At 36.1% G+C, this 10,511-nt stretch overlaps 1 protein-coding gene across 1 annotated transcript in view; it reads left to right on the forward strand.

The window, feature by feature from the left end:
• Window positions 1–10,241, forward strand: part of LOC144978301 (protein fuzzy homolog) — a 97,511-nt gene extending 87,270 nt beyond the window's left edge. Inside the window, exons 8-11 of the mRNA XM_078924159.1 lie at window positions 3,120–3,223; window positions 5,356–5,525; window positions 6,750–6,882; window positions 10,038–10,241. Of these exons, the coding sequence (XP_078780285.1) occupies window positions 3,120–3,223; window positions 5,356–5,525; window positions 6,750–6,882; window positions 10,038–10,095 (465 nt within the window). The 3' untranslated portion in view covers window positions 10,096–10,241. The remainder of the gene's footprint in view (window positions 1–3,119; window positions 3,224–5,355; window positions 5,526–6,749; window positions 6,883–10,037) is intronic.
• Window positions 10,242–10,511: the final 270 nt, after the last annotated feature.

The following is a 10,511-nucleotide window of genomic DNA, read 5'->3' on the forward strand; positions in this document are numbered from 1 at the left end:
GTTTGTTTTTCAAAATGTTTCCCAGGTCCATGAAGGCCTGTTTGGCTTGAGTTATTCTTGCTCGTATGTCTCGGTTACATCTTCCATCTGTTGTCACTATTGAACCTAGGTATTTAAAACTTTCTACGTTGGTAAGTTGCTCGCCGTGAATCGTTATATTGCAGGTGTTGTTGTTTTCGGGGTTTTTCTGTATTACCATGCATTCCGTTTTGGTGATATTCACTTCCATTCCTTGGCTTCACTATCTACTACCACTTTGTCAACAATCTTTTGAAGTTGGATTTCTGATGTTGCAATGAGTACCGTATCGTCTGCGTATCTTATATTATTTATGTTGTGACCTCCTACTTTTATTCCCTCCATATTATTTATGCCCCTCATGATTGTTTCTTGGTATAGATTAAACAGATCTGGTGAGGCAACACACCCTTGACGGACTCCTTTCTTAATAGGAATGGAATTTCCTGTAGAGTTTCCGATTTTGATAGATGCCTGCTGGGTGTAGTATAATGTTTGCATGAGTCTGAGGTCTTTCTCATCAGCGCCAATGGAGTGCAGTTGTTTTAGTATTTCTTCGTGGCGTACTCTATCAAAAGCTTTTTTGTAGTCGACAAAACAGAGGTATAGTGGGGTCTGAACCTGTATAGCTCTTTCACTTAAAACACGGAGGAGGTATATTGCGTTCCTTGTCCCTCTGTCAGGTTGGAATCCATATTGTTCTTCTGCGATTTCGGGGTTAATCTTATTCCTTAGCCTGTTGATAATTATACGCAACAGTATTTTGTTGATGTGGCTTATTAAACTTATAGTTCTAAAATTTTCGCATCTGACTGCACCTGCTTTCTTTGGTATTGCTATGAAAATAGAGTTACAGAGATCTTCTGGAATTTTCCCAGTATTGTATATATTGTTGAATAATATGTGAAGTTCATCAATTGCTAGATCGCCTAGGCTTTTTAATACCTCTACAGATATTTCATCAGGGCCTGTTGCTTTACCATCCCTCATTCGTTCCATGGCATGTTCAATTTCACTTTTGGTGATGTTTGGTCCGCTTAATGGTTCTTTGAATTTCAGTGGTGGTTCATTTCTATTTGGATCATTGTACAGTTCGCCTATGTATTCTACCCATCGGCTTTCTATATGTTGTTCTTCAAATAGCAGTCCCCTTGTTTGTTTTGGATACAACTTCCTGCTGCTTTGCTTTTCCTTTTCCCTGATAGTTCTTTTATTCTTTGGTGAGCTTGTTGAGGGTTGGGTTTGTATTCTCTTTCGATTTCGCAGCATTTCCAGTCTAGATAGTTCTCGTGTGCCTCGATGCATTTGGATTTAATGTGGTTGTTCAATGTTTGGTATTCTGCAGACCCTCTGTTGAATTTTCGTCTTTCTTCAAATAGGTTTAGAATTTCATTTGTCATCCATTCCTTTTTGCTGTTTATTTGAGCTATTGGTAAATGCTTTTCTGCAGTTGCTTTGACACACTTTTGGAATATATCAAATTGTTTTTCACATTTTTCGTTATCAGGTTCACTTTGGCTTTGTATCATGAGTGCATTTTCAAATTCTTCTCTCATTTTTGTTTGTATGCCATTGTCTTTGCATAACCTGTAATCCCTCTTTATTCTACCAGCTGTTCTCTGAATAGCTTTAAACTTTATCCTTACTGTACAAACAACTGGGACATGGTCACTGTCTACATCGGCGCCTGTGTAGGTTTTGCAATTTAATATGCCATTTCTGAATCTTGATGATACTGCTATAAAGTCTATCTGGTTCCTTGCTCTGTCCCCTGGTGATTGCCATGTCCAGGTTCTTCTTGGGTGTTGTTGAAACCAGGTGTTTGAAATCATTAATTTATTTGTTCTACACCAATCTGCCCAGATGTTTCCTCGTTCATTTCTGTCTCCGAGTCCATGTGGTCCGATTATGTCACCATCTCTGCCTCTGCCAATCTTAGCATTTAGGTCCCCCATTACCATAAGGACTTCTTGTGATTTACACATTCGTTTTGCTTTGTCTAGTGAATGGTAAAACTCTGTCATATCTGCATCTGTCGCCTCTTCTGTTGGTGCATAAACTTGAATAATATTGGTGTCAACTACAGGTCCTCTTAGCTTAACCAGCAAAACTCTGTCTGAGATTGCTACGTGCCCTTTGTAAAATTTGGTTGATTTTTGGTCTAAGATCATCCCTACTCCTTTTTGGAAAGAGGCTCCACCACTCCATATGATCTTATATGTCGTGTTGTTTTCTTGTTTTGACATGGTTCCCTGCTCTTTCCATCTCATCTCTGCCAGGCCAAGAATATTTATTTGGAGCCGTTTCATTTCTTTTAGAATGTTGTTTAGTTTTCCTTTTTGGGCACAGGTCCTGACATTCCATGTCCCAATTTTGGTTTTGTCACATTTGTTAAATTTATTTCGCCTAGTAACTGGCTGACGGTTTGGTGTGACCTGACGAACATCACGCTCCCAACCGAGCGAGGCAGCAGTCTTCCGTGAAAACATGCTCCCCTTTACGCTGTCACCGTTTAACTTTTTGGACTTATTCATGCAGTTAACTCGGCAAAGTTACAAGAATGGTTTGCCATTGCCTATTCTTGTCTTGTATTATATAGTGCAATATCCACTAAACGTGCTCAAAGCGCTTTACAAGGGTTCCCTGGCCAACAGCAACACAACATGTAGGACGGGACATGACGCCTGTTAGGCGATATTATAAATTTTTTTTCGGACAGAGACAACGCTGATAACGACCAGGTACTCATTTTACACCTGAGTACGATGAGAGAATGTGAATAAAGAAACATTTTCCAAGGACAACTATGCGCCGAGCGAGGCTCGAACCCAGAACTTTCTTCATCTTCTTCTTCTTTTTCTTCTTCTTCTTCTTCTTCTTCTTCTTCTTCTTCTTCTTCTTCTTCTTCTTCTTCTTCTTTTCCTCCTATTTTCTCGGTTATCTCATCATCATCATCCTCATCATCATCATCATCATCATTATCATCATCACCATCATCATCATCATCTTCACACCATCATCGTCATTATCATCATCATCATCATCATCATCATCATCATCATCATCAATCATTGTTTCTTTTTTTTTTCTGTGCATTCTAGATTGGTAGGTTTTGGGTACCAGCTATTGAAAGTCTTCGTGCAGTAAGACAGACTCACCCAAGAAACTTTCCTTGGAGCTTGGACATCGACAACAGTGTATTAGGGTGAGGAGATTGGAATAGGATTCAGTAGTCTGATGTCACGCCGCCAGGCAACGGCGGCCATCTTGGTTCTAAACAAAGAAAATCATTACTTTTTATTCTTCATGCTGGCTAGAACTTTTCATTCCCTTTTCATATGCCTTTTGATCAGAATGTGTAAAAGTCAAAACATGATCAAATTTATGTGGGTTTTTTTTTTTCCTCTGGAAACGTTTTTATGCTCGCCGGAGAAATATTTCAGACCTAAGTATTAGGTTAATAAATAATAATTATGCCTTTTCTGCCACGACATCATAAGATATCGTCGCCTAGGCATTCCACGAAGGAATATAGATAATTCATCAAACAAGATGTCTGATGTCAACAGGAATCACCCATGTAGTCCAAGTGAGCAAAGTGGGAGTTAATAATCTTGCTCAAGGAAAAAAACGAAAGTGCCTGAAGCGGGGCTCGAACCCGGGTCCGTCCGGGTCACAGTGCAATGCCTTAACCACTCGGCCACTTCGCCCCCCCCCCCCCCCCCCCAAGTATTAGGTTGGATTTGTAAATTAAAGTGGTATTTCCTTAGAGTCATGTGTTTTTGTGAAATCGTAAATTTAAAAAAGTAGTCCTTTAGAGCTATAGATATTATTAGGATGAGATTTTCAATAAAGAAAAATAGCCCTTTTACAGCCATGAGGATTGGGGTGAAGTTTCGATAAAAGTAGTTCTTTAGAACCATGAGTATTAGTATTAGGGTGACTTTTAAATAAAATAGCCCTTTACAGCCATGAGGATTGGGGTGAAGTTTTCGATAAAAGTAGTTCTTTAGAACCATGAGTATTAGTATTAGGGTGACTTTTAAATAAAATAGCCCTTTACAGCCATGAGGATTGGGGTGAAGTTTTCGACAAAAGTAGTTCTTTAGAACCATGAGTATTATGGTTTATTTTAAATAAAATAGTCCTTTGGAGCTATTTACATTTCGGCGAAATTATAAATGAAAGTGAGATTGTAAATAAAAATAGTGATTTCGAGCCATCATTATTAGGGTGAGATTTTAAATAATAATGAGATTATACAAAACAGTGATATTGTAAAAAAAAAAAAATTTTGAAAGAAGTCCTTTAGAGCCATAGCTTTATATTATAAATAAAAGTTGTTCTTATAAGTCAAAAGGTTAAATATAGAATTTAAACATGCAAAGCATTCATCGCGAAGATTAGAAAAAAATATAACTTAGCAGACTAATAAATAACGTTTCTGGCCACTAATATACATTGAAATCCTCATTAAGTCACCACTTAAATTCAACCTTGTCAACCAATATTTCTGGTCCGCAGTGTTGAATACATTGTAAAATGACTTTTTTTAAAAAGCTATTGTGATCTAACATTGTCATGCATTCAACTCTAAAACGAATTTTTTAAAATAAAATAAAATAAAATAAAATTCCCTTTATTCATCCCATACGGGAAATAATTTGTCTCTAGGGTCTATTCCAAGAGAAGACTGGAATAAACCAGGCATCAACCGCAGTGCAGCGCCGCAAATTGAGCTAGGGTGGGGTGACTTGCTCAAGGCCACACAGCACAACGCCGAGTGATCAAACTCGGTACATACATTTCGGTTACGAAAGCAAAGACCGTACCAAAGAGTGATTGGTCATCAGAAGAAATCGCTGTTTGCCTTCCAAGCAGTACTTATGCATTAGAAAAAGAAAAAAAAAAAGCTAAGTTGAAAACCTTATGAGTGAAAATTTCAAGGGAATGATGAATTAACTCTCTCCTTACCGATCACTTTCAGTATTTTCCCAAAATGGCAGGCATACCCAGCAGAAAAAAAATTATTTTTAAAATTCAAACAAGCTCTCTACAAAACACGTGTATGTTCTTATTAATTAAATAAAGATCATTTTTCAAAGTTTGTATGTAATATACAAAATAAATCTGAATTAGAAAAATGTAGATTGTGTCGTAACAAATGTGACGATTTTGTTGCAGGTGGTAAGGAGAGGGTTTAATTTTTTTGAACTTATCTCGATATTAATGTACACATTTTTTTTTTTTTTTACAGTTTTGTAATGATACACTTAACAGGGGTTTTCTCCAAGTGTTAGAACAATATCACTTTGCTCTGTCTTTTCTTTCCAACAGGTTTTTGTTGATAAACAGAAAGACAAAACAATGTCTCAGTTCTGTCAGTCTGACAAAGGACAAGGAGGAGCAGGCCAGGGTTGAGAAACGACGCAGCGTGTTGAGGTCCTTCTACAAACACGTCATGGGGGCGTATTTTACCAGAGAGGGAAAAGAGGATCAAGCGGAAGGTAAATAAATAAAAAGCCTTCCCATAAAACATGTCAGGTGGTATATCACATGATCAACTATTTAGAATGTGACGCATACAATGGTTAAAATTTATCAACTAAATTGACGTATTTATAAATGTTATGAATCGTATAAATTATTTATGAAGAAGAATTAAAGGAGTAAAAAAGGGGGGGGGGGGGGGGAGCAGGAGTGGGCGGGGGGCAAGAACAACGACGAAAACTACGTTTATAATTATAACAATTTAAATTGAGGGAGAAATTAGAATTTCAAAGCAATCCAGGCTCCCCCTTGAGAGTAAAAGGACCATGGGAGCGTACAAAGAGAGAGACGATGTCGCTAATTTTAGTTTTCCTTGGTGCAAGGGAGATAACTCAATTATTTTAAAAAGAGGATTAAAGAGATTGAGTTGAGTCCCGTGAATAATTTCCATTTTTGTTCAGGCTGCTTAGAAATTCAAAGACTCTAACTGTAAGAAAACCTACTCGTACTGAAAAGAAAAGAAATATTGGATTGATTTCTTTGTTGTTTTTGTTCTTTTGTTTGTTTGGGGCTTTGTTTGTTTTTTTTAATACAACACACTGATATTTATTTTCCTCGTGTTTAACTGTACAATATTACTCGTTTTTCCTATTAGTCATTACTTTTGGGGGAGGGGAGGGGTTAATTATATCATCAGTGGCACTTACTGTGTCTTCTATTCCTGTATATCTGTTTTCCAATTTGCTTTCTGTCTTTGTCTTGGAATGAGATTACTTGGTTTTGTCCTGGCCCTGGCCGGAGTCCTGGCTGGGAGAGAAACAGTCAAATGCATAGTTATTGTTTTGGGAGATGATATTTTTTTCCTTGTAAATCATCTCTCTGTTATGTATTATTATATTTGTTATTTTGAATTTATAATGTAAGCATTTGAGTGTATTCCTCTTAGTGGGGACCTGTGCTCGTATCTGGATAAGACTTTTAGGTGATCTCAAACTAAGTACATTGATGGTATGCACTTGGAATCTACACAAATTCCTTATTTGTACAATTCCCCTTCGTCTTACCCTTTCTTGTGTGCTTAAATTGTAATTCTATAACTTTTTACTATCCCATTTTCTTCCTTTTTACTGGCGCTGATATGGCCTAAATGTGTTGCAAGCGCCGTAAAACGCTTAAAAACAAAACAAAACAAAACAACAGTATTCTCCCTCTGTATGAATGTATTTTTATGTCCATTGCAGGTCCATCTGAATTCACCCACCAGGCCACCGATACCTACATTGTGTGTCCAGGATATAAATGCTATGCCCACGCCATCAGCTCTTACCATATATTTGTACTCTTCAGTTCCAAAATACCTACGTTCTCCATGAGGTTGGTTTGCGTTTATAATATGGTAAAATTACAAATCGTTTGTTAGGGTGAGATTATAAATAATATTGAGATTATACAAAACAGTGATATTGTAAAAAAAAAAAAAAAAAAAAACAAGTCCTTTTGAGCCCTAGGTTTAAATTATAAATAAAAGTTGTTCTTATAAGTCAAAGAGTGAAATATAGAATTTAAACATGCAAAGCATTCATAGCGGAGATTAGAAAAAAAAGAAAACTTAGCAGACTTAATAACTTTTCTGGCCACTAGAAGACAGGCCACAAATATACAATGAAATCTACATCAAGTCAACACTCTTAGTCAACTTCTGCTTAAAGTCAATACCGCTTGTTGATCCCAAATAAGGGGCGTTCAATAAAGTGTTGTTTTGTTGGGGTTTTTTTTTACCTGAAAGAGAATAAAGTTTTATCTTTTTACATCATAAGTTGCAATACTATTATCATATTTTGTTGGCGGGTGGTTGGATGGGAGCATCACCCTTGAATCATATACCTATGATGTTCGCATGGGTGTACGATCCGATAGTGATGTCGTTTCTTCTTCTCTTTACTAGCCTATCCTGCTTCTTTGGTTTGTGATTGTATTTTTGACAGGGGATATTTTTTTTCTGTAAATCCTCTGCCTGTTTGTTCTTGGTTATTTATAATTTAGCTTATGATATCTTTAGGTTATGATTTTGATTGACATTTGTACTATTTTTGTTAGATTGCTTGTTTTTTTGTTTCAGCGGTCTCTCATATAACCTCAATTGTGTTGGAAGAGACCTAAAGCAACAAACAAACAAAAAAAATATTTTGTTGTTGTTAAATTGAATTCGTATCACTTTTCCATTAACACTTGTCTTACAGTAATATGTTTTGTTTTATATCACTTAGAGCCCGTGGTAAAGCACAATATAAATGTCATTTATTGTTATTATCCCTATTATTATTATTATTATTATTATTATTATTATTATTATTATTATTATTATTATTATTATTATTATTATTATTATTATTATTATTATTATTATTATTATTATTAATATTATTATTATTATTATTTTATTTTTTATTATTATTATTATTATTATTATTATTATTATTATTATTATTATTATTTTTATTATTATTATTATTATTATTATTATTATTATTATTATTATTATTATTGTTATTATTATTATTATTATTATTATTAAAGCTAAAATATGAAAATTTGACGTCAGACATTAATTCTCAATATAGTTACATTAGAATAAATAAACACCCAAGATAAATTGAGGAAATGAGTCTTTAGCTCCATGACAACACACCAGTACAGAGCTCCCAAAAAGCATTACGGACAGCTGAGGCTTATGGTTACACCCAATCTATTTTCCCTATTTGGCACCATCTGACTTTTTGTCATTCTCAAAATCAAAAACAGAAAATTAAACTTGAAATGGATCATAATGATATGATTAATGAATTTGAAAGAGTGACAGTTCTTCCCCTCTATCTAGCAATCTTTCCTGTACTTTGCTGTTGTAGGGAGCGAAAAACACGAATGGAGCTTTGGACGAAGCGAGCGGAGTCTTCCGCTCTCTCACAAATCATGAACTGATAACAACAAACAAGCTAAGACTTCTGACTACAAACTTTTCTCTTGTATTATCATTCAAGTTCATTAAAATTACTATCGTTTGTATTTAATCATTTTGTTATTAAGTTATTCGAGATCCTATACTGTCGACCACCCCGCCCATCAATGATGCAATCCACAAGTATGTCATCAGGGTCAGTATAGTCGCAATCCATTATTATCAACCTGAGATCTGTAAGAAACATGTCAAAACTCTCTCCATGTCGCTGTTTTCTTTTCCCAAGCTGTGCCTAGCTATCCTTTTGTTCTTCCTTGGGTCTTACGTAAGCCTCAAATTGTGCCAATACTTTTAAAGGATCATCTTTATCTTCTTCCTTCCAAGGCAACGTCCTATACACTTCCCGGCCTTGAGAACCTATCCACGTTCCAAGCCAAACAGCTTTTTTGTTTGGGCGTAAGATTGGACAATGGCCCAGCGAACACAAACTCTGTGTGGTCCCTAAATCTAGTGAATTCTTTGTAGAGATCCGGTGCTCCCCGGTCTAGTACTGTGTGCTCAAAGTTGAAACTGGCCATTGTGCCAGCCCTTCTGACACCATGTTATGTAGTGAGAAGTGTCAGTCCTGTGTGAAGTGGCGGGAGAGGAGAGCTCACCCAGTTCTGGGTCAGTCTTTGTGCTTCTTATTTGTGTTTATTCGCAAGGTATATACATAACTAATTTACATTACAGAAAGCCTGTTGAAAAACATTATATAGGGGGACGGAAGAGACAGAAGTCAGACAAGGATTTAATGCAGACCTGCCAACCCTTCACATTCCAAAAGTGGAATCAGAACGCCTGAAAATAGGAATTTGAGACAAAAAATATTTCACCTCTTTAACCCCCCCCCCCCCCCCCCCCCCCCCCCCACCCCCTCTTTGCTCTTTTTTATTCGTACCATTATCATCATTTTTTTGAAATTCGGAATTTTATAGACAATGGCGGAATAGTACAAAAAGGAAGTGTGAAAATAGGAATGATTCCGCCAAAAGCGGAAGGGTTGGCAGGTATGAATTAATACCAGAAGTGGACAAATTCGATATCAAATATTGAAAATTCTGCTGTTGTAAGTAAGCATCATACCTACATTTTTATTTTGATCTGTGTCACATGTTGATATGATGGATTTCTATAATGTCATACACATCATTTTGTTCAGGATAAAACACACTTTCATTTGATAAAAACAGAATAAGAGTGTGACTCATCGTGCGTGAGATACGTCGATTTGAAAAGTGGTGCAGTTATTTTGCTGTTCAGTTCATTTAACTCACTCAACCCTAACACCGACTGTGTCCGTAGTTTACCCGGGTTACTTTTACCCCATGCCTTTTTATTACATTTATATGAGGCGTGGTATCAATGCTAATGTTTTTAGTTTTTACATGTTAATGATAGTTGAATAAAACTATCTATGTACATGCTCCTTTTTAATACATTTTTTTTCCAATTTTGAAAAGAAGCAAAAATCTCTAGGAATGAGTGAGTTAATAAGTCATTATTTAAAGAGCATCTTTTCATCACTTTTCAGATCTGTAACGCAGAAGCTCCTGAATGTCTTCACCAAGGACAAAACATTCCACATATGAGGAAAAGGAGACAGAGACATATCACTATCAACATCAGATCAAGTGACAGAATAATGGCCATCAAATCTTATATCATGTTAAAGAAATTAAGGAGCAGGCACCAGTAAAAGATAAAGATCTGAACAAGTGTGTATGAAAGGTGCCAGACAAAGCAAGAAAGAAAAATAGAAGAAAAAAAACCATCACAAAAAATCAGTCTACCTCGACTAGATGCGTTTTTTTTTTTCTTCTATTTTTTCTTTCTTGCTTTGTCTGGTACCTTTCATACACACTTGTTCAGATCTTTATCTTATATCATGTGTATGGTACAGTTTCTGGATTGCATGACATTGGATGGTATGTCATGGATGACATTGTCGGATCCAGCTCTTTCATTTGAGTCGGAGCAAGACTGCGCCACTTTTCCCTTTCAGTGT

The sequence above is a fragment of the Berghia stephanieae genome, chromosome 8 (assembly GCF_034508935.2).
Source record: "Berghia stephanieae isolate SIO BIC M18660-M18661 chromosome 8, UCSD_Bste_1.3, whole genome shotgun sequence".
Classification (NCBI taxonomy): Eukaryota; Metazoa; Mollusca; class Gastropoda; order Nudibranchia; family Aeolidiidae; genus Berghia; species Berghia stephanieae.